This window comes from Oncorhynchus masou, chromosome 28 (assembly GCF_036934945.1).
Source record: "Oncorhynchus masou masou isolate Uvic2021 chromosome 28, UVic_Omas_1.1, whole genome shotgun sequence".
In the NCBI taxonomy this organism is placed as follows: domain Eukaryota; kingdom Metazoa; phylum Chordata; class Actinopteri; order Salmoniformes; family Salmonidae; genus Oncorhynchus; species Oncorhynchus masou.
In genome coordinates, this window is record NC_088239.1 from 28,076,633 (window position 1) to 28,101,736 (window position 25,104).

Below are 25,104 nucleotides of genomic sequence, written 5' to 3' on the forward strand. Positions count from 1 at the left end.
GCCCAGGAGGGAGCACCTCGGGTCCACAGGCAAGTCGATATAACACCGGTGCACCGGCTTATCCACTAGTTGTACAGCCCAATCAGCCACACAAAACAATCTTAACTCTCAACAAATCTGCCCAATTAGCTGATTCGCTTTCCATACACCCACTCCTTTCAACACACCCACTCGCCCATACTCCGGTTGTCATATTGGGCCGCAGTTACCCATAGTTGGATGCAGTGGGTTGATGCAAAAAAAAAGATTGCTCTAGCTGACAGATTTTTATGGGGATTTTTATATTATGCTAATTAGATTTCCACAGGGGTTCAGACATCGACCTTAGGGGTTTAAAATATCAAAGGGATGTGAAATATACTCTATTTGTGGAACGACCCATAAATATCCAACATTGTAACATAAAAACATAATTTTTTTAAATAATAAGTATTCAACCCCTTTGTTATGGCACAAGCCTAAAAAAGTTCATCAGTAAAAATGTGCTTAACAAGTCACATAATAAGTTGCATGGACTCACTCTGTTAGCAATAATAGTGTTTAACATGATTTTTGAATGACTACCTCATCTCTGTATCCCACACATAATATTATCTGTAAGGTTCCTCAGTCAAGCAGTGAATTTCAAACACAGATTAAACTACAACGAACAGGTTGGTTTGCCAATGCCTCGCAAAGAAGGCCACCTATTGGTAGATGTCAAATTTTTACAAAGCAGACATTGAAGAATGTCAAGATATCAAAAATGGTCCACCACCCAAACGACATCCAGCAAACTTGACACAACTGTGGGAGGCATTGGAGTCAACATGGTCCAGCATTCCTATGGAATGCTTTCGACACCATATAGAGTCCATACCCCAACAGAAAGAGGCTGTTCTGAGGGCAAAAGGGGGGTGCAACTCAATACTCGGAAGGTGTTCCTAATGTTTTGTACACTCAGCATACATGAGTATGCCATTGTAATTTAAAGTGTTACCAAAGAGTCTGCTACTTTTGAAGTCTGATGTTCACACATTTAAAAATGGCATTTAATAGAAGCCTCTATAATGTAAACCAAGTAGAGTGCGGTATACCTTAGGGCAGCTGTCTTGGTCCTTTACTGTTTTATTTTTTACTAATGATCTACCACTAGCCCTGAGTATAGCCTGTGTGTCTATGTACTCTGATGATTCAACATTATACATGTCATTTACCACAGCAAGTAAAATCACTGCAACCCTTAACAAAGAACTGCAGTCAGTTTTAGAATAGGTTTTAGAATAAATATATCAAAAACGAAATACATTGTATTTGGGACAAATCATTCTCTAAACCCTAAACCTCCTCTAAATCTTGCAATAAATAATATGGCAATTGAGCAAGTTGAGGAGACTTAACTGCTTGGTGTCAGGTGCATTGTATGGGGGGGGGGGGGAGTTCCAACGATTCAAAGGGCCTGTGACTGACAAAAAAATCTTAGAACATTAGGTACATCTTGTTCAGGAATAAATTATTAACCTATCATCATTAACATTATATTTTATTTACAATATACTAATAAAACTAACGGTTTCATCCAGAGAGTTTATGTATTGCCCAACCCCCGTCTATTTACATGAAATGGTTCGGTCTTGCCCCCATTCCAGGCGCGAACTGTACTTGCTAGCATTGAATTGCGAGCGAAGAGTGCGGGTGGAGCATTATGTCTCAGCTTCCTAAAGAAAAATCTGGCTTTCAAAAACGAAAAGAAAGACAGGAGAAATAAAAGGGCGACAGTATGTCACCCACTTTTTCACAAAGGAAGGTGGGTGTAGTCGTGAGTGGTGGAAATTAACCTGTTAGTTTAGTCCTAGTAAAATAGGCTAATTTGTCTACCCTAACATTAGTTACTTAATATCTTCATAGAAAATGCTGAGTGTTTACATTTCACTCCTCTTTTAGCAGACATTTAATCAATGCAGGCAAACTTTTAGCAAGCTAGTCATGCTAAATCAAATCAAATGTATTTATATATCCCTTCTTACATAAGCTGATATATCAAAGTGCTGTACAGAAACCCAGCCTAAAACCACAAATGGCAAGCAATGCAGGTGTAGAAGCACGGAGGCTAGGAAAAACTCCCTTGAAAGGCCAAAACCTAGGAAGAAACCTAGAGAGGAACCAGGCTATGAGGGCTAAAATGTTCATAAATGACCAGCATGGTCAAATAAGAGTAATCACAGTGAACAGGTCAGGGTTCCATAGCAAGCAGAACAGTTGAAACTGGAGCAGCAGCACGGCCAGGTGGACTGGGGACAACAAGGGGTCATCATACCAGGTAGTCCTGAGGCATGGTCCTCCGAGAGAGAGAAAGAAAGAGAGAATTAGAGAGAGCATACTTAAATTCACACAGGACACCGGATAAGACAGGAGAAATACTCCAGATATAACAGACTGACCCTAGCCCCTGACATAAACTACTGCAGCATAAATACTGGAGGCTGAATCAGTTGTCCCTGCCCCGTCTGGTGCCAGGTCCAACAGATGCAGCTTCAGGCTCAGTAGCCCTGTCTCCACATACCAATACCACGGAACCAGCCCTGTCTCCCCATCCCCATACCCCTGAACCAGCCCTGTATCCCTGAGAGAGCTTTCAGTAAGCTAAAACTGATAAAAAAATGATTTGAGGTCCATTATGTCCCAGGACAGGCTTTGCAGTCTTGCCATGCTGTCCATTGAAAGTCAGTTAGCTAGAAAGCTGGACTTCAAAGACTTCATCAGTGAGCACATTTCTTATATTTTAGTATTGTATTTTTGTAATATTGTACATTTTATCTTGTAAATTTGTTGTTTTGTGTTGTTTTGTTCATGTTTGGATCCCAGGAAGACTAGTGGCTGCCTTGGCTGCAGCTAATAGGGATCTTAATAAAATACTAAATACTAATACTTGGATTTAATTAAATGATGTATTAGGCCTCAGTGCCTCAACAGCAGCAGACAAGAAGAGTCAGTGGGGTGCCCGGTGGATTTTGAGAAGATTGGCCCTTGGCCCCTGTAGCAAAAGATGTAACTCCTTCCACACTCGACCACTAATACAGTAACCCGATATTAGGCGATACTGCCAGTAGATGGCGATAGAAGACCAGTTTTGGAGAGAGAATTATATTCTTTAATACACAAATCCCGTTAAAGCCACACACACCGCATACAGCCGCATTTTTGGTTCACAAAATTACTTCAACATTTCAATGTTTTGTTTATAGATTTATTTTTGTTGTTGCTATAGTCACTTGTGTCTGTGACGATCGTCTAACGATTTCGACACCGGTCTGCAGGATTGATATCTCCAACTGCGGCGTCATTTACTGGAATCGCGTCGGCCATGTTGTAGTGGGGGTTGATGCAAGTTTAGAGGTAGGAAGTGTAGCTACAGGAACTGGGTTAGCCTACTTTTGGTGACTTATTTTGTCATGTCGCTGGATACCTTTAGCTGGGGTTTTATTCATTAAGGCGTTCTGTCTGTGTCAACCCCTCTAATCGTTTAATTTCTTCATCCTTCGTTTTGCTTTGATTTAACTTCATTGTTATTTCATTCACCGAGCACAAAAACGATTGAGAAAGACCTGTGTTGGAGGGAGGCGGGATGGGGGCGACTGTGATTTCCATGTTGGAATACTAGCTGATTTTTCGTCGAACCCAGAAATAAATTGGAAATACAAACAAGCGACACAACATCGTGAATTTCTAAAAGGTAAGATTTTTTAAATGAGAAAAATAAGTTGACAATCCAATAACCCAATGATGGGCCCCACCAGTCCTCTGCTGGGATCGATTTTCCAGAGCATTGTCTGCATATATTTGTTCTGACGCGAAGAATTGCGGTAAATATAGCCTATTATTAAATGTACATTAAATTCGTATAATGTGTTGAGTTCAAATGTGTTTTGAGACCAACATAGACCTACTGTAGTTCACTCTCTCTGATGTGAGCCTGTAGACTAATTGAAGTTTTAAATGTAGGTTACGGCTTTAACGTCCCCAAAGACAGCATTGTATTTAACGTCCTATATATAAGATGTTTAAGTGAAATAATTAATTTCTCAAACACTGGCAAACAATTGTTTCTTGTTGGACAATCAAGCTAGTCTAGTTTGCTGGAGGGTAGTGTCCGATAACGCAGGACGGCTGTTCCAATACGGAACACATGGAACAGCTAGCTGAAGTAGCAACACTAGCATTGTCTGGACTCTCACCACATGGCCTTGGTCAATTGTAACACATCATATTCCTGATAGTCGCTACTAGTTAATTGAGATAAAGCAACTTAACTGTGTGTTATGGAATGTGATTGTGGTTCGCTGAAGAATGTGCATCTGCAGGCTACACGTAGCCCACGATTGCCAGTACTGAGCGTAAAAAAATGACCTCAAATTATATTTACTTATAGGCCTACAGTAGTAATCCCTGAATGCATAGGTTATTTTGGTAGAAGGGGCTAGAGAACCAACCTCTTAAAAACTTACCAACTCCACACCACGTTACAAAATATCTGAGGCATATGCTTGAGTTTGTTAATAATAACACTTCCACATCCAAGGACACATCCAATGTTTTGGAGTGGTGTCAGTTAATAGGAGAGAACTACGGACTGACAACTAGTGTTGCAGGGACTAAACCACTGTGTTTAAAAGTTCCAAGGCCTTTAAGCATTGTAATGTCTACGGTTGGCCTCGGGATTCAGAGCAACCTAGACAAGCCCCAAGTGTGACCCCCTAGGCTAGAACATAAATCAAAATCACATTTTATTTGTCACATACACATGGCTAGCAGATGTTAATGCGAGTGTAGCGAAATGCTTGTGCTTCTAGTTCCAACAGTGCATTAATATCTAACAAGTCATCTTAACAATTCCCCGGCAACAACCTAATACACACATCTAAAGGGATGAATGAGAAAATGTACATATACATATATAGATGAGCGATGGCTGAGTGGCATAGACAAGGTGCAACAGGTATAAAATACAGTATTTTCATGTGATATGATATGAGTAATGTAAGATATGTAAACATTATTAAAGTTACATTATTTTGAGTGGCATTGTATAACGTGACTAGTGATCCATGTATTAAAGTGGCCAGTGTAGGCAGCAGCCTCTGAGTTAGTGATTGCAGTTTAGCAGTCTGATGGCCTTGAGATAGAAGCTGTTTTTCAGTCTCTCGGTCCCAGCTTTGATGTACCTGTACTGACCTCGCCTTCTGGATGGTAGCGGTGTGAACATGCAGTGGCTCAGGTGGTTGATGTCCTTGATGATCTTTTTGGCCTTCCTGTGACATTGAGTGCTCTAGGTGTCATAGAGGGCACACAGTAAAAATAATTTTTAGTTAAACTCTGATAGAGTTGAATTCAACACTGTTTTAGAAAACATTTGTTCCCAGTCTACATAGTGTTAAAGTTACTCTACAGGTAGTGTCACATTTTCATTTCCACTGAATTGAGTTGAATTTACACTGCAATGCCTGCATAATTTTACACTCCGATTTAATTCCGACACGAGTTCATTCTCCTCATAATGTTAAAAATACTAATCCTGGGTTAATTTAAGTCAACACTGTAATTTTTACACCAACTTTTTTTACTGTGCCGGTAGTTTGCCCCCGGTGATGCGTTGTGCAGACCGCACCACCCTCTGGAGAGCCTTGCGGTTGAGGGCGGTGCAGTTGCCGTACCAGGCTACGATACAGCCCGACAGGATGCTCTCGATTGTGCACCTGTAAAAGTTTGTGAGGGTTTTAGGTGACAAGCCACATTTCTTCATCCTCCTGGGGTTGAAGAAATGTCTGTGTGGGTGGACCCTTTCAGTTTGTCTGTGATGTGTACGCCTAGGAACTTAACTTTCCACCTTGTCCACTGTTGTCCCTTTGATGTGGATAGTGGGGGTGCTCCCTCTGCTGTTTCCTGAAGTCCACAATCATCTCCTTTTTTATGTTGAGTGAATGGTTGTTTTCCCGACACCACACTCCAAGTGCCCTCACCACCTCCCTGTAGGCTGTCTCGCCGTTGTTGGTAATCAAGCCCACTACTGTTGTGTCGTCTGCAAACTTGATGATTGCGTTGGAGGCGTGCATGGTCAAACAGTTGTGGGTGAACATGGAGTACAGGAGGGGGCTGAGCAAGCACCAATGTGGGGTCCCAGTGTTGAGGGTCAGCGAAGTGGAGATATTGTTTCCTACCTTTGGCGGCCCGTCAAAGTCCAGGACTCAATTGCACAGGGCAGGGTTGGGACCAAGGACCTCCAGCTTGATGATGAGCTTGTAGGGTACTATGGTGTTGAATGCTGAGTTGTAGTCAATGAAAGGCATGCTTACATTGGTATTCCTTTTGTCCAGATGGGATAGGGCAGTGTCATGGCGATTGTGTCGTCTATGGACCTGTTGGGGCGGTTTACAGACAACGCCATCACACTGGACAAAAGGAATATGTACAAAGAAAGCGATGAACCAACCATGGCTGATCTTGGATGCATTAAGCTGAGTGGGGTCATGTTTTGTACCAACATTCGCCTGTTTGTCAGCTTAATGTCCACTAGTATTCACTGGAGTTGGTACTTGTGTTGCTCTATGTGATATCGGTTGCACTTAATGTTATGGTATAGAAATGACCAGGTATTTAGGCTACGAAGAAACGGGAGTGTAACCTCACAATAATAACATATGCCTTAAGAAAAATTCCAAGCCACTGTGATTGAAGAATGAGAACGTCTCTCTCTTACAGTAGGTCATGACTGGAGATACATGGCTGGCTCTCATTCTCTAGACCAGGGGTATTCAACTCTTACCCTATGAGGTCCGGAGCCTGCTGTTTTTCTGTTCTACCTGATAAATAATTGCACCCACCTGGTGTCCCAGGTCTAAATCAGTCCCTGATTTAGAGGGGAACAATGAAAAAACGCAGTGGAACTGATTTCTAGGTCCAGAGTTGAGTTTGAGGGCTCTAGACAGTCAGTGGGAATGTGGACAATTCATGCCCTACGCCTGTGCCTTGAAGCCAGAATCTCACTTGGATCTGGGACAGATACTGTATATTGAAGAGTTGAGGAGCATGTGGAAGACCTGTGAGCTGTTGGTAAAAGTTGGGCAATGGCAGAGCTGGGCCGTATGTACTAGGCACCAGTGGGGGGGGGACGGACTGGAATTGGGAGGGACTACCTGAACTTCAATAAAAGATGCCATCATTTTCGTTCCTCTATGTTTTGCTACTGTGTACACTGAAAGATATGACCCTTGTCCTTGGTGATTCCATGGTAGTGTCTGTCTGTTTTGTCTTAAGTATAACAGAGAGATAATTTTCGAGTGTGGAACCATTGAAATTGAGTGAACTCACACCAGGGAGACTATTTTTGAAGTATGTAGCATAGGATATAGCTTAATCTTATTAGCCCTACTGCAGTACCACAGTTGTGTACATTGGTGTGACAGAGTGCACACAGTGTGTGAAGGAAAGCTTAGTAATGGTGAGGTCACTGAAGTTACCACATCACACATTGGCACTCAGGGCAACCCCTGAGTGAGAAGTAGGCGTTGATAGTTTAAACCGCCTCTCTCTGACTTACTGTGGTCACCTCCCGCTACTAAAATAGCTCCGACACACTTGTGTGAACTCCTGCCTTTAGGTTGTCCTCCAGGGCCAGCCTTATAGAATGAGTCCTGTGTCTACTGTCGAGCCTGAGACATGGCTATGAGTAAGCTTCAGCTAACCCATGTGTTGGCAGACGCATAGCCAGGTATTCTGTGAGGCTGGCAGCCTGGTACAGCTCCAGAGGTGGAGAGATGTCTTGCCAACAGTAGGCTCGGTGGTGTTTGAACAGAGTAACACGTCCTTAATCATCACAGCAACATTTTATACTGCTTCTTGCTTTAAAATTCATGTAAGGCCTAGACTCACATGACACACTTGTGAGAGACTACATTAGGCCTAATTCTGTATTCATGCTGATAGACTATGGTATCAAAGCAAAGTGATGTTTCAACTTCCTTCTTTTTAATATTTATTGAAGCTACAGTAGCAATAGGCATATACTCTTTGATATTGTACAACTGCACTTTCCCATGGGTAGTGTAACCCTTACTTTGTCTTCCTCCAATGGCATCTGCTGGCAGTTTTAAGCATGGTAAAGCCTTCCCTGTCTGCAGTCTTGGTGTCAGTTGCTAACAGCTGTCCACGTCGAGGGTGGGGCTTACTCACAGACCCCTAGTTGCTGTGGAAACTCCCAGCATCAAACCTTAGGGATAGTTCTCCTTGCGTAACAATGTCAATCAATGTCTCTGTTACTAACTGATATTTAGCCGTGTCTGCATGTTATTTCACCTGCAGCTTTCATTTATGTCAGGCATCAGTTTTATGTCTAAGTTACCCTGTTTGGTAACAAAAACCATGTCTCAGCAGTTCCAGAACCACAGGGTTGACTGATATCCATCAGCTAACCAGTTTTAGCCTGTTTTCTTTCCCACTCCTTGTCTCCATGTCTATCTCCCTCGTAGGAGGAGCAAATAGAGGTCTGTTGGCTGTACTGAGTGTGTGTGTATTCATCGATGAGTTTCCGTAGCGTGCACATGTCTTTGTGTGTGTGCAAGTGCGCTGGTGTGTAGGCTATCATATGTGCTTGCGTTTTTTTTGTGTGTGTGCGTGTTTCTGCCTGCCTGCATTCCTCTCAGTGAAAGCTACAGCAGGTGGTCTGGAACACAAAGGCCTGGCGGAAGGACGTCCGGGCCGGAGGGATCTGTTCATTTCTCACTGATCATCCCAGCACTCCCTCCATTTCAGTACAGGGGATTGATGTCCCTCTTTGCTATGAGCTCCAGCCGGGGTGCCAGTCTGTTTCTGCTCTCTTGACAGTTCCACGAGGAGTTGTCCTGCCAAACAATGACAGCAATTGAGTTGGCAAAAACACAGTCCTGTTTATCAGGTCAGTCCTCAAACAGCTCTACCTGCGGCTCTATCATGCCATTTTCAGCAGGATGGACTGAATCCTAAGTGAAATTTTCACTTTGTAGTCATGCATTGATGACGTGGAAGTTAGGATTCACCCCAATTTGATCAACTTGTCGAGCGGAAGTCTGATGCAGACTCCAGAGTAGGGTGAAGTTGCCTAGATGCTGATCTTGGGTCAGTTTTCCCCACTATGGTTAAGGTTATGATTTGGGGAGAGAAAGCTGATCCTATATCTGTACCTAGGGGAAACGTCACCCCAGAGCCAGAACTCCACTCTCCAGGCTGTTTCAGCCCAGGTACTTTCTGTGGAATTCCCAGTTCTCTCCAACTCAGTCAGGAGAGGAATGGGCCAGGGTGTAGGATACAATACACAGAACCGTTTACTGTGGTTCAGTTTTGCCATGTTCAGCAGAATAAGAGAAGACATCTCATTCTGATTGAATGCAGTTTTTGATACTGTTTGACATTATCTCTACAGAAATATTCAGATTCTGAGATTTAGAGAAAGCACATCAAATCCCTTTGTGCAAACTGACTATGGAAGCGTATTCTCCTCTGTTTTGATGTGGATTTGGGGTGGCAATTTTTTTTTAATCCTCTACAATTGAAACTTTCATTGTGTGACTAGAATCTTTATTGGTATGCATCCAAAGATAACTGGAGTAAAGTGAACTGAATAACACAGTGCAGACTACCAACTGATTTAAATCTATACAGCTTTAAATAATAACCCCTAGCTATGTTACCTCCTCTCCAGCCCTGACCCACCAATCTGGGCTGACCTTTGGGATCACACTGAAGGGTCCCACTTGGGCCCTTTAATCTTATGTGTTCTGTGAGGCCTGAGCCCTAGGTAAGGTGAGCACACCAGGGTTGTGGAGGTCAAGGATCAGAGGTCAAGGAGCCTCAGGTGGAGGTGTGACTTCGGGTCCCTCTCTGGAATGTATGAAGGGCTTACTGTGCAGCTCTACAGATCTAGGATCGGCTTCCCCTCCCCAATCCTTAGTGGGGGGGAAATGAAAAACGGACCCAAGTTCAGCGTATAGGGGCAACTTCACCCTATACCAGCTATAGCATTCCAAATATACTAGGGTAAAGTCAGTGCCACAAGATCCCTATACAAAGCAGGTCTATACTTTTCAGGACAAAATGTGTAGGTTTTTCCTCCGCCTGCTACATAGCGTGGTATTTGCTGTCTTTAGCTGTCTTTTTATTCCTGACTCTTTCGCTGTCTCATCACAAATGCTTTTGATTTAGACAGACGGAACTATGCACAAACTTTGACCTAGTTTCGAAAGGACACTTCTATTTCAGCATCATCTAACGGACTGTAATGAAACAACTCCTGAGAAGTCTGAGTTTCTCCCTAATAAGACAAGACAACACCTATGGTGTGCATTTCCACCGTCTCTCGCTCTGGCTTCTCTCTCGCTCTGGCTTCTCTCTCTCGCTCTGGCTTCACGCTCTCGCTCTGGCTTCACGCTCTCGCTCTGGCTTCACGCTCTCGCTCTGGCTTCACGCTCTCGCTCTGGCTTCACGCTCTCGCTCTGGCTTCACGCTCTCGCTCTGGCTTCACGCTCTCGCTCTGGCTTCACGCTCTCGCTCTGGCTTCACGCTCTCGCTTGCTTCTCGCTCTCACTTGCTTCTCGCTCGCTCTGGCTTCACGCTCTGGCTTCACGCTCTCGCTCTGGCTTCACGCTCTGGCTTCACGCTCTCGCTCTGGCTTCACGCTCTCGCTCTGGCTTCACGCTCTCGCTGGCTTCTCGCTCGCTCTGGCTTCTCGTCCGCTCTGGCTTCACGCTCTCGCTCTGGCTTCACGCTCTCGCTCTGGCTTCACGCTCTCGCTCTGGCTTCACGCTCGCTCTCTGGCTCCGCTCGTTCTCTGGCTCCTCTCGCTCGCTCTCTGTGTGGCTTTTCTCAGCTGGCTCTTCTCTGTGCTGACAGTCACCCATGTGAGAAGATTTGGCACCAATGTCCCATTCCCAGCCTGTCTCTCTTTGATACACACACACACATACTAATGTCATTTTATCTCTACATTCATAGCAAATGTCTCTCCCTCCCGCTTTGCCATGCAATGGAGTTTTGCTTCGCTTATCGGCATTTGTGTAAGAGGCAGGGCTATAGGGATTAGTGTGTGGGTGAAAGAATGAAACGAGATGAAAAACGATCACTTGTAATGCTGTACTTGGCCTATTCATGGCAATATGAACCTGCTTCAGTCCCCCCATTTACTTAGGATAGGATAAGTGTTATGCTTAGGCCATGGCGGGTTAGTGAAGGGGCTTTTAAAACAGCACTGGTGTGAATGCTTGGATCATAAGATCATGTTTCCCTCCTCTGCTATCTGTTTATATAAATGCACCAGAGGAACGTGTGTGTGTGTGTGTACACACACAGTCGGGTGCTGCTGAATATACACTGCCTCTCCAACTTTACATATCTGTGTCACTGCCAGCCCGAAACCAATCCAGTCCGTTTCCTCGGAGAGACGGAGGTCATTATACACTGAGTATATTACTTTCCTAATATTGAGTTGTGCCCTCTGAACAGCTTCAGTTAGCCAGGGCATGGACTTTACATGGTGTCCAAAGCCTTCCACAGAGATGCTGGCCCATGTTGACTCCAATGCTTCCCACAGTTGTGTCAAGTTGGCTGGATGACCTTTTGGGTGGTGGACTATTGTTGATGCACACGGGAAACTGTTGAGCGTTAAAAACCCAGCAGCGTTGCAGTTCTTGACACCGACCGGTGCGCCTGGTGCCTACAACCATATCCCGTTCAAAGGCACTTAAATATTTTGTCTTCCCCGTTTACACTCTGAATGGCACACGTACACAATCCATGTCTCAATTGTCTCAAAGGTTAATTAAGGATTTTTAAGCCATCTCCCCTTCATCTACACTGATTTTTGAAAGGAGATTTAACAAGTGACCTCAATAAGGGATCATAGCTTTCACCTGCTCAGTCTATGTCATGGACAGAGCAGGTGGTCTTAATGTTTTGTATAATCAAGGTATGACTTATATGACCAAATGTGACGTAAGGGCAGAGTTGGCGAATGGTTAACTGTGTTTTGTTGAGAGACAAATAAATCCTAGAACAGATGGTCTGTGTTTTATTGAGATGTCGTAAAAGCTGGGATGCAGGCTGCAGCTATATGACCAGGATGTAGGCCTGGAACTGTGCTTTTATGGTGTGGCAAGTTAAGCGCTGACCCTGAGTCTCTGGGCCACTTCATTCTGATGGTGAACTTCAAACCCCACAGTCAACCAACCCAACCTCTCTTACTCTCCAAGGAGACCAGCATACCATCTCAAGTTAAAGGGGAGAGTGGGTTAGACTCCCTTTAAAGTGAGGGCTGGTTCCATATTCATGTGGCTGACAAGAATGTCTTGGCCTCCGATCTGAACATCTGAGATTAGATTTATATGAACCGTATCTTCCTTTTCATTTCTTTTAAAATCTCATTTGACTTAATGTTGGCCTATTACCTACGACTGACCACTCTTAAATCAGTTTTATAGAGATCTATCAACACGCGATTCGAATCATTGCATGAAATGTGTTCCGTGTACAATTTTTATTTGAGCAAAATGCCCTGATTTCTTGTGAAGTCCTCTTGCAGTTTGCCCCTGTTTTTGTTGTTTTACTTGGCAGCTCGGCAGCTGAAAAACTCAGTGAACTTCTGCCATTCCCCTTTTCTCTGTCTCTGTCTACTAGACCAGTGTTTCGCAGTCATAGTGATGCAAAATTCTGTTAACTTTCCCCAAAATTCCCAGGTTTTCCAGAAAGCTCAGTTTGAATATTGCTGTGGTCAGGAGGGAATGAGCAGGACATTTTGGGGAAAATGTGTCCGTATACGTCTCCGGGGCGTTGCTAACTGACATGTCCCTCAGATGGTCGGTTCAAACTGATTTTAGTCAGCTCAAGTGTGTTCTTTTCCAAAGTTATGAATTCATCACACCTTGTTTGCCAGCCCCTAGTTCCCTTGACAGCCATTCGTAGTTTGCAAGCAAGCCGAGCTTGAGATTTCGAAGAAGGTTCACAATTTCGTAGAAGTCTAGCCCACCCCCCTGGTAAAGAAAACGATTGAGAGTCATGGCTGTAACCCTCTTAGTCTAGGGCAGCTGTTTCCAGATCAGTCAAAACATCCCCTGACTGGAGCATATTTACGTGGCCTTCTCTTCACAAAGGGAATACCTCGGTAACACTGGCCAATTCTGTTGAGAGGGAAGAATGAGAACAATACAGATGGTGAACACGTCAGTATAAAAGTCTTCCTTTTTCCGGGACAATGGTTTGACCTAAGAGTTGCTGGTGATTTTTAAGGCATGCGTGCCGATTCTTCACCCTTCTCCCGAAGTATGTAGTCTACTTGCACACTTTCTTGCATGGGTTGAGGCAAGGTGGAAACTCTCTCTCCTGCCAATGCTTGCACCAATCCTATGCCTTTTAAATCCATGACGGGGAGTGTGCAAGTGCACACTTCGGGAGAATTGGGACATAGCCTAATGTAATTTGTTTTTAAATGGCTGGTGACTGTGTTGCAACCATTATTGTGAAGGTTTGACCCACAAAAAAGCAGCAATTGTAAAACATGCGTTTCCCAGAATTCTTACTATTTGCAACAGCATGGCTTTTCATCTGCTGTCAGTTGGATATTCATATAATGAACATGTTATCTCCTAAAGTCATACAGATAAACACAACAGCTCTAAACCCACTTATAAAATGTTTAGACTGTCAATCAGTATAACATGATGTATGTACTTTGCATAGGATACACTAGACTAGTTATGTTATGTGTATGATTGAACCAGGTCACGTTTTTTGATTATGACCGCGAGTGATGCTCTACAAACAAATAATTTCAGATCAGATTTGGGATTTTTGTCCAAGATATACAGCACATGTACTCATGGCTTTAGCCATAAAATAAAAGTACATCATATAGTTTGACAACAATTTATTTTTATTATTATTTTTACAAATGTAAATGTTTATATACGTACAATTCTCTAGGTTGTGTTTACAGTGGTAGTCGACGTCTCATTAATGGAATCCTTCTAACCAGTCTGTATACTGTAATTCTTAATCATTTGTAAGTTTAGACTGTATGGGGGGAGGTGGGGGGAAAGCTATCACATCTATGCCAATGGTGACTGACACAGGAGTGAATATTCAGTCCTGTACTGTCCTGTGGATTTGTTTCAGTCCTGTCCTGAAACTAAGCTCTTAACTTTGTTTCTCTCCAGACTTGACCATGGGCTGCATCAAGAGTAAAGAGGACAAGGGGCCTACCATGAAGTACCGCCCGGATAATGCTCCGGTCTCAGATGTCATCGGCCCCCACGTGGGCCACTACGGGCCCGACCCCACCCAGCTGCAGCAGAACCAGTCGTCCTCCACGGGGCCCGCTGCAGGTTTCAACCCCCACGCCATCACCCCCTTCGGAGGAGCTTCCTCCATCATGACCCCCTTCGGAGGGGCTTCCACCTCCTTCTCCGGCGCTCTACCCGGCACGTTCCCCGGTGCCGTCTCAGGTGAGACTTGCCTATATTATCCACACGATCCTAACTTGAGATCTTCAAGCATAGCCTACATAAAAATGTTTGCGCAAATCACATCCAATGGATGATTTGTGCGATGCGTTTGTGTGCGTGTAGATTTCAAGTGTGGATTTCCTTACGCACCTGTATGCCTTTCTATCGTAACTACAATAAAGCAGAAGGTGGGGGATGAAAGAAAGATTCCGGATTGGCACACATTCAACATCTGTATTGGGGTTGACATCCATACAAGCGTTATACTCCGATTTTTACCTCAACATAGTGTGAAATAGACACATAAACAATAGCCTAAATGTTTGCAAATTTACTTGGCATTTCCATTGTTTTGGTCTAGTGCCATTGTCCTCTTAACCGCATCGATACTATATAAGTACTCTAAAGTTTGCCATTTGAAACTTCTTCTATAGTTCCTTCACAAGGACCCATATGCTTATTCCCCACAACAGAATAGCTGCTGATCTGACAACTCCAATATCTGGAGTTACTCCAAAGTCCACCTGCCATTGCGTTTCAGATTATTCAAATCCAGTGGTCTCTCACCATTTCCTTCTTAAGGCATCAGCATGCTTCAGTTTGGCTGGCGCCTAGCTTAACTCGGCTAGCCGAACCGACTGTGTATGCTGGCATACCTTTGCTTGAAAAACGAGAAAAAAGCAGCAATAATACTGTTTGTCCATTTTGAGATGCTATAGCCAGTATACACTTCCTCAAAGTAGTCAGAATGACTCTAAGATAACTCAAGAAATCTGTCATTAATTTTGACGTTTTTGCCAAAGATATCTTTTACATCTAACTAAGCTGTTTGGTGCAGTATTTTTCAATGAACAAATGTGCATGAAAATGATTTCTTCTTGACTTTAATGAAGAATCCCTACTGTTGACCAATCACTGATGAAGGGGCGTAGACTTCGGCTTGCCTCCAGGAAAGAATTTGTGTGCTTGAACAGACAAAAAACCCTCACTGAATTCAAAAATGACCAAAAACATCACAAAATGTCGTCATATAATATATGCACCAACTCTACCAAACTGCCGTTTGGGACACATCCTATGACACCCCCCATGGGGAGCTCATATTCATCGTACCCACTGCTGAACAACCAAGCTGCCAAAACCAATCCCATCATCTGGCCCAGGAACTCAATACCGTTTCGGCTCGGAAGCACGCAGATGCCTTAAGATGTCCTTCAATCACGTTGTCCGTAGGTGTCATTCGCAACAAATCAACAACGATTGATTTTTAAAGGTGGCAGGGAGACTAATCAATCTGATAAGGCCCAAAGAGCAGTGAGATGAGATTGAGCTCTCCTGTTTAGGTGGGATTAGGTTTGTAATCCCCCTCTTTGTTGGATTATCTGCTCGTGTGTGTAGGGGGGGAGTTACAGGGCACGGTATTGAGTTCCTGGACCAGATAATGGGATTGGTTTTGGCAGCTTGATTGTTCAGCAATGGGTATGATGAATATGAGCTCCCCATGAGGGGTGTCATAGGGAAGTGGGTGCCATTTGGGACACATCCTATGTTAGTGTTTCCCAAAAACACCTGATTTCAAGCAGGTGTGCTTGTCTGGGGCCGCAACAAAAATATGTACTGTTGGGAGTGCTTGAGGACCGGAGTTGGAGAAACACTGCCCCTATGTAGTGCACTACTTTTGAGCAGAGCCCTAAGGGCACTATATAGGTAATAGGCTGCCATTTGGGACAAACGTATAGATATTTATCCGCCAGGGCCAGGATGATAGCAGTATCGCGATACTTGTTAGAATCGTGGCAAGGAAACGAAACACAAAGGGATTTAACTTCTTTAGGAAAACTGCCCTAATGTTGGAAACCAACATCATGATGTTGTCACATGTATTTATTTCCCAAGCTATAGCACACTTTAAAAAATATATATATATTTTTTTACATACAGCAGACATGTAGGTTTTTAAAGGACCAAAGAGTTGGCCTGCTCTGTGTCATGGTACTGTAATGGTCACAGCCCTATTATCCACACAATCTGCCGTGTCTATTCTCTGCCCAGTAAGCAGAATGGTTTACAGTGTATTTATTGACATTACGTAACTGCGAGATGAGATTGACCTGTGCCATGTTATTATTCATGTCTTGTAACGATGTTGGCTTTGCACCGAGCTGACGTAATCATTTCCTTTACGACGCTAAGCAAACAACTACCTTGCCGGACCGTTAAATCCGCTCCCCGACTGATTTCGACTCCCTGTCAGAACCGTACCCATCATACTGCCATTAGTATGCCCTACACAGGGATGGACCTTTGGAGTAGAAATTGACCTGGGCATTTCTAACACATCTCCCCATTTTTTTTTTCTCTCTCTCTTGAGGCCCCCATCATTAGCCATAATGATTTTTTTTAAATCACACACCAAAGACCAGCCCACTGGGCTTAAGATTGCCAGATGGGTCGGTCTTTCGCCCAAACTGCCCTATGGTCTATACACTGGCAATTTCTATAGAGTAGAATTACCGACAGTGAAAAATCGTTAGGGGGTGTGCAGGCTAGAGAACACACATGCTACTCTCCCCTCACGAACATTCACACCACAGACACCAGTCAGTCACGGCCGCTATGGAAACAGAACCGCCACTACACGTCTATATTCTCTGACTCATCTTCCATTGGTCCCTTGTTCTCCTGTCATTTCAATGGGCCTGCACAGCTTTGCCGCAGAGTTTGGTACTGTGAACATTCAGCAACATTGACAGAAACAATCTTGGCACAAAGGTCAGCAGGTATTTATAGGAAGTCTTTGTATCTTTTAATAGGCTATTAGTAGCTCTGAATTCCTTCATATTCTAACTGGTTCTCCACCTTATCTCTGCGAGTTAGTCAACAAAAACAATTTCAGCCTCTTAAATGGACATACTGTCATGAATTTCACTTGTGCATTAACTTGAATGTTTTATTTAATGTTTTCTGTGTCTGTATTCAGGTGGGGTTACGTTCTTTGTGGCCTTGTACGACTATGAAGCCAGAACCTCAGACGACCTGTCGTTCAAAAAAGGGGACCGCTTCCAGATTATCAACAACACGTGAGTCCCCATGGGCCCTGGTCAAAAGTAGCGCACTATATAGGGAATGGAATGCCATTTGGGACGCACCCGCCCTCTGAGAACATCATTCATCATGATCAGGGGCTTATTCCCGTAGAGTAGTGGTGTAACGATGACAGAATATCTTTAAGAACACTACCTGTTCTGTACAGTGTTCTTCCTAAATGGGTTAGATTTGTCCCCCCCTCCCCGATCCTGTTTTTTTTTTTAGACTTTCATTTGATTCATTTAACAAAACCTTTAACATAAGATGGTGCCTTAGGTCATATAACTTTCTGCTCTATAATGTAGCCTTGGTTGACTTTGTTCAATTCAAATTAATACTTTGCTGCATGCCTTAATAATATAGCAATAGAATCCATGCATAAAATACAGCATGTACAAGCTCACTGCCAAGACACAGATAAAACAAGCATACAAGTCTCTTTCATAACCAGACTATCGTTGTACAGACATAGTAGTGATTTATCTATCTGGATGATTCTTTATATCTCTGTCTGTATCTATCTCTCTCTCTGTCTGTCTGTCCGTCCCCCCTACAGAGAAGGGGACTGGTGGGAGGCGCGCTCCATCAACACAGGGAAGAAGGGTTACATCCCCAGTAACTATGTGGCACCAGCTGACTCCATCCAGGCTGAAGAGTAAGACCCTTGTCACTCATAACCTTATTTTAAGAATATCCACGGCTACAACAGCAAATAGAGCTAGCCTAATAACTGCAGCGTGACCATTACACCACACAGCTCTCGCTGGAGGCACGTTCACTAGAAGATCTCAGAGCTTCTCCTGTTCTCCTGGGTCCATATGTATCAAGTGTCTCGGGAGTAGGAGTGCTGATCTAAGATCAGGTTCCACCTGTCCAGGTGATCTTATCCATAGTGATCCAAGAGTGGGCACACAAACAGGAAAGTTGCTAAATCAACCAAAAGGTGCTGGGGCAGCCTTAAAAATGTGTCTGTTGGAGCGCTGCGATTGGTTGCCCACAATTATGGGGTGGGGCTTAGTTTTGATTCCAATTGACCCTTCACTATCTACATATGGTAGCTAAACACTCAAAGAACTACAAATCCCGTCAGATCTGGCGCCAGGATAAAGTGACTAAGGGGGCAGTTGAAATCAGCGAAGGGGCTACATTTTTTGGGGTTTCTTGTGTTGGAATTATATTGAATTCTGCTAACATCACGCTATACCATAATAAACCAAGTTCTAATGCATAGATTCCTAGATCATTGAGTGCTTGTCAAGTGACAAGCTACAGATTCCACTGTTAACCTATCTCCGTTGCGCCGTCTCAGTGTAAAATAGGAGCTTTCTAGCAGTCACAAGGACACAGATTCAGCAGGAGGCTGTCAGGTAGAGGTGCAAATTAGTGTTGGATTTATTTACACGGTCACTGGTGTTTTCAAAGATGACAGTGATATTTGCAAATATATACAGTCCCGGTCAAAAGCTTGGACACCTACTCATTCAAGGGTTTTTCTTTATTTTTACTATTTTCTACATTGTAGAATAATAGTGAAGACATCAAAACGATGAAAACACACATGGAATCATGTAGTATCCAAAAGTGTTGACCTTTTTTAAAGCGTGAGTTCCAAATATCTCTAACCATCGCCCCTGCGTGAGTTTTTTTGTTTTTTGTTTTTTTGCTCATGATGTCAGTATGCTCTCACTGTTCCAAAATGTGATTGTTACACAACAGGACAGTTACCCGCGCTGCCTTCAAACCAAGGCACGCTGCCTGCTAATTATCTATAGGCTATGTTTCAACTTGTCAATTTCTAATTATTTTCAAATTATTTTCTCAAACTGTTTTAATTGGGGTGTGTTCCGTCGCCTCGTTAATTCACATAAGAAGTAGCCCATTTTACTGTTGCGGATCACTTATGTTTGAGGCTTTACTGAGCCGGCTAATCTTCTCTCTTCAACTAGAACCCAAGCACTTCCCTAGTGTTTCCCGAGATCAAGTATGAAGACATTGCGCATCACTAGTCAGAACAGGCCTTGCACAAACATTTTCTGTCTGGCGTTTACATTGCCTTCATGGTTGTTTTTCCTTACAAATTGGACTTTGGACATGTGTGTGTTCCTATCAAAGTAAGTGGCTTATTTTCTGTATATCGTGTTGTCATTTCTGCTATAGCACATGTATGTACAGTGGGGCAAAAAAAGTATTTAGTCAGCCACCAATTGTGCAAGTTCTCCCACTTAAAAAGATGAGAGAGGCCTGTAATGTTCATCATAGGTACACTTCAACTATGACAGACACAATTTGAATGAATTTATTTGCAAATTATGGTGGAAAATAAACTTGTTACTGACCAAATACTTATCTCAATCCTTTGTTATATACCCTTTGTTGGCAATGACAGAGGTCATTTTCTGTAAGTCTTCACACACTGTTGCTGGTATTTTGGCCCATTCCTCCATGCAGATCTCCTCTAGAGCAATGATGTTTTGGGGCTGTTGCTGGGCAACACGGGCTTTCAACTCCCTCCAAAGATTTTCTATGGGGTTGAGTTCTGGAGACTGGCTAGGCCACTCCAGGACCTTGAAATGCTTCTTACGAAGCCACTCCTTCGTTGCCCGGGCGGTGTGTTTGGGAACATTGTCATGCTGAAAGACCCAGCCATGTTTCATCTTCAATGCCCTTGGTGATGGAAGGAGGTTTTCACTTAAAATCTCACGATACATGGCCTCATTAATTCTTTCCTCTACACTGATCAGTCGTCCTGGTCCCTTTGCAGAAAAACAGCCCCAAAGCATGATGTTTCCACCCCTATGCTTCACAGTAGGTATGGTGTTCTTTGGATGCAACTCAGCATTCTTGGTCCTCCAAACACGACGAGTTGAGTTTTTACCAAAATGTTCTATTTTGGTTTCATCTGACCATATGACAGTCTCCCAATCTTCTTCTGGATCATCCAAATGCTCTCCAGCAAACTTCAGACAGGCCTGGACATGTGTCCCCCTGCTTACGCCAGTATGTCTGGCACTGCAGGATTTGAGTCCCTGGCGGCGTAGTGTGTTACTGATGGTAGGCTTTGTTACTTTGGTCCCAGCTCTCAAGTCCCCCCGTGTGGTTCTGGGATTTTTGCTCACTGTTCTTGTGATCATTTTGACCCCACGGGTTGAGCTCTTGCGTGGAGCCCCAGATCGATGGAGATTATCAGTGGTCTTGTATGTCTTCCATTTCCTAATAATTGCTCCCACAGTTGATTTCTTCAAAACGAAGAGCTGCTGGCAAAATGCAAAAAGGTGCTGTTTGAATGAATGTTTACACGCCTACTTCTGCCTACCACCGCTCAGTCAGAAACTTAGATACTTGTATGCTCAGTCAGATTATATGCGACGCAGGACACGCTAGGTAATATCATCAACCATGTGTAGTTAACAAGTGATTATGATTGATTGTTTTTTTATAAGATAAGTTTCATGCTAGCTAGCAACTTACCTTTGTCTACTGCATTCGCGTAACAGGCAGTCTCCTTGTGGAGTGCAACGAGAGAGAGAGGCAGGTTGCTATTGCGTTGGACTAGTTAACTGTAAGATTGATCCCCCGAGCTGACAAGGTGAAAATCTGTCGTTCTGCCCCTGAACGAGGCAGTTAACCCACCGTTCCTAGGCCGTCATTGAAAATAAGAATGTGTTCTTAACTGACTTGCCTAGTTAAACAAAGATTAAATAAAGGTGTATCATTTTTTAAAATTGGTGTCCAAATATAACAATTTCTGATTGTTATGAAAACTTGAAATCGGCCCTAATTAATCGGCCATTCCGATTAATCGGTCGACCTCCCTGTATGTATGTATGTGTCAAAGTCCATTTGACTGTTTTATTCATGTTTTCAAGTACTGGTGACAAATCATGCATTCCGATTCTTGCATAGATTGTAATGGACATATATGATGCGCGTAAAATACTTTTTTGAATGTTGTACTGATTGTGAGGAGCGAATGCTAAGCTATTTACTGGCTATGTGTGGCGCCATGTTTGTTGACATCATACAATCCATTCTGGTTGTTACGTCTGTCAGACCAAAGATGTTATAACAAGGGGTAGTTCATGCGACTGACTTATTATGCATTCAAAACAACTGTGAACTTGGAAAAATACTAGGTAAAATCATGACGTCAACGATCTTCAGGTCGGAGAGCTAGAAAGAGAACAGAGTTTCCGAGTTGGGTGACATCTCAAAACAATTTTTCCCAGTCGGAGCTCACTGAAGTCGGAAGTCTGAGATTTCCCAGTTGTTTTGAACACAACATCAGATTGTAACTTTGGTGCCTCAGATTTTATTTTTATTTGGAGTATAAACTTACCTTGTTTGCCACCCATTAATTGATATCCCCAATCATAGTAATATTTTCTGCACCATATCTCCTCACAATACCTTGCCCCATTTCTACACACCATGGACTCCCCCACAAACCCCTGTAAAATGTTATCATTCCTGTTTAGCTTTCGTGCTACGGTTAGGCTAGGCAGTAGGTCTGTGAGGTGAACACATTGTATTTGCTTTGTGATTTGTCAAAAATGGTAAACGACTTGTCATGTGCTCCGGTTCTTGTATACACTGCAACAAGTATATTGACGATTTGTTAAATGCTGAAAAGTTGCTAAACTAAGATCATATTTTTCAGGCAATGAGTGCAGCCATCTGAGTTTGTTTATTTGCATTTTATAGTGAATGGCATTCTGGGATTAAGGACTTTTCGGATAGTCCAATATAAACAAACATGGCAGCCATCATAAAGAATTTAGCTGCTGTTAGCTTAGCTGACACGCATTTATTTTCTAAACAACATTACATTAGTCTCTTGTGCTCACCAGAGATGTGATATATTGTAAACTAGTCTAGCAGTTAGGTTGCTAACTTATGTTTTGTTTTTTGTCAGCTCAACCTGTTATTTAGACCGGTTTATAGAATGAGTTTGACTGTGGATGTGTTCCGTGTGATGCTTGGATGATGAAGCATTTAAGACCTTTTTGTTTTCCATCAGTACAAAAATATATTTAGAGGCTGTTTAGACGCGTTTGTTGCGTCTTATGTTCTGTTGCTACTGTTCCAATCACATATTTGAGATCGTACACTGCAGGGGCTACACAAGAATGATCACAAATATGTGATTGTACGCGTACTCTCAACCAGCTTCATGAGGAATGCTTTTTCAACAGTCTTGAAGGTGTTCCCACATACTGAGCACTTGTTTGCTGCTTTTCCTTCACTCTGCAGTCCAACTCATCCCAAACCATCTCAATTGGTTTGAAGTCGGGTGATTGTGGAGGCCATGTCATCTGATGCAGCACTCAATCACACTCCATGGTGAAATAGCCCTTACACAGCCTGGGGGTGTGTTTTGGGTCATTGTCCTGTTGAAAAACAAATGATAGTCCCACTAAGCGCAAACAAGATGGGATGGCGTATGGCTGCAGAATACTGTGGGAGCCATGCTGGTTAAGTGTGCCTTGAATTCTAAAATCAGTCACCAGCAAAGCACCATCACACCACCTCCTCCATGCTTCACAGTGGGAACCACACATGCGGAGATCATCCGTTCACCTAGTCTGCGTCTCACAAAGACAGCGGTTGGAACCAAAAATCTAATTCGGACTCATCAGACCAAATGGCAGATTTCTACCGGTCTAATGTCCATTGCTCTGGTTTCTTGGCCCAAGCAAGTCTCTTCTTCTTATTGGTGTCCTTTTGTAGTGGTTTCTTTGTAACAATTGACCATGAAGGCCTGATTCATGCAGTCTCCTCTGAACGTGAAGTGTTGATGGTTGAGATGTCTGTTAGTTGAACTCTGCGACGCATTTATTTGGGCTGCAATCTGAGGTGCAGTTAATGAATTTAGCCTCTTCAGCAGAGGCAACTGGGTCTTCCTTTCCTGTGGTGGTCCTCATGAGAGCCAGTTTCATCATAGCGCTTGATGGTTTGGCACTTCAAAAAACCTTCAAAGTTCTTGACATTTTACAAATTAACTGACCTTCATGTTGTTTCCCTTTGTTTATTTGACCTGTTCTTGCCATAATATGGACTTGGTCTTTTACCAAATAGGGCTATCTTCTGTATACCACCCCTACCATGTCACAACATAACTGATTGGCTCAAACGCATTAAGAAGGAAAGAAATTCCACAAATTAACTTTTAACAAGACACCTGTTAATTGAAATGCATTCCAGGTGATTACCTCATGAAGCTGGTTGTGAGAATGCCAAGTGTGTGCAAAGCTGTCATCAAGGCAAAGGGTGGCTACTTTTAAGAATCTCAAATGTATGTTTTGATTTAACACTTGTGTTATTTCGTAGTTTTGATGTCTTCGCTATTATTCTACAATGTAGAAAATAGTTTAAAAAAATAAAGAAAAACCCTTGAATGAATAGGTGTATCCGAACTTTTGACTCGTACTGCGTGTGTGTGTGATATTTAAGTTCTGACTTAAATGTCAGCATTCAAAAGAAAAAGCCTCTCATCAGGCAAAACCCATGTTCGCCAATAAGGCACAGGTTGGGTCTGCCATGCTCATACACAGCCTCCCCTTGAGTTACCCAAAATTGAACTAACTACATCATCCCCAAATGGGCACTTAAAAATATTTAGCCACACCTTTTCTTGGTGCACAGGCCAGGTATATCTATTCACACTTAAAAGAGAAATCAGACATATGCTATCCAAACAAAGAAATGTACAGTAAACTGATAAAGACTTTTGTTTTATTTAATTGCATTTTGTGAGCTCTCCAAACAACATTTCCACTTGGAGAATGGTATGAGTAGACATCAAACATTCTAAATGAATGGGGGAATATGTTGGGCTTAGCAGTAATTTTACTGATGAAGATATTGTTTATTTCACAAGGCATTGATCAACATTGACAAACAATTGGCTCAAGGAAAGAAATAGTACGCGATAGCGTCAGTGCGCAATAGTGGAGAGAGATGTGCCAAAGCGCGTCGCCGCCACGCACCCCCTCCCTTTATTCTGGTCTCGACATTTTAAACTGATGCTCAAGGCACGTTCTTCACACACAAGCGGTAACCTCAAACATTTTCAGGACATAGCAGTCCTCATTTTCCCTTCAACTGAAATCAGCATGATTTAGTATTTCTAACTACCCGACCCTTAAACGCGCACACACTACCCAAACTTATGAACGTGTGACAGCAAGGCGGAATGGCACTTTCTAAAACGACCACTGGGTACATGATGCATATTCCCCCGCCAAATAAAGGAGCATCATAGCAGTTGGCCTGAGGTAAATTAACACTTTGCCCAGGCCCTAAACACTGTCCTCTAACCTCTTGGCGATGCGGGGGGCACAAACCTTTGCTGAAGCTTGTAACGGGAGAATTCTCCCCTGAACGATTCATAGTGGACACTGGGTTGTCTCCATACCACCAGCGGTGACACAACGTCCGTGCCACACCCAGGAACATTTTGCGGTGCAGTCATCTTCTCTCCAAGCCCAGAGCACACCCTCTCCAGGCTCCAGAAAAGAGC

General features: G+C 43.2%; 1 protein-coding gene across 1 annotated transcript in view; it reads left to right on the plus strand.

Moving 5' to 3' along the window:
• Positions 1-3,162: 3,162 nt before the first annotated feature.
• The window catches only part of LOC135517477 (tyrosine-protein kinase yes), a 33,380-nt gene continuing 11,438 nt past the window's right edge, over positions 3,163-25,104 (plus strand). Inside the window, exons 1-4 of the mRNA XM_064941802.1 lie at positions 3,163-3,712; positions 14,211-14,498; positions 17,479-17,578; positions 18,142-18,240. Coding sequence (XP_064797874.1) covers positions 14,219-14,498; positions 17,479-17,578; positions 18,142-18,240 — 479 coding nt within the window. The 5' untranslated portion in view covers positions 3,163-3,712; positions 14,211-14,218. The remainder of the gene's footprint in view (positions 3,713-14,210; positions 14,499-17,478; positions 17,579-18,141; positions 18,241-25,104) is intronic.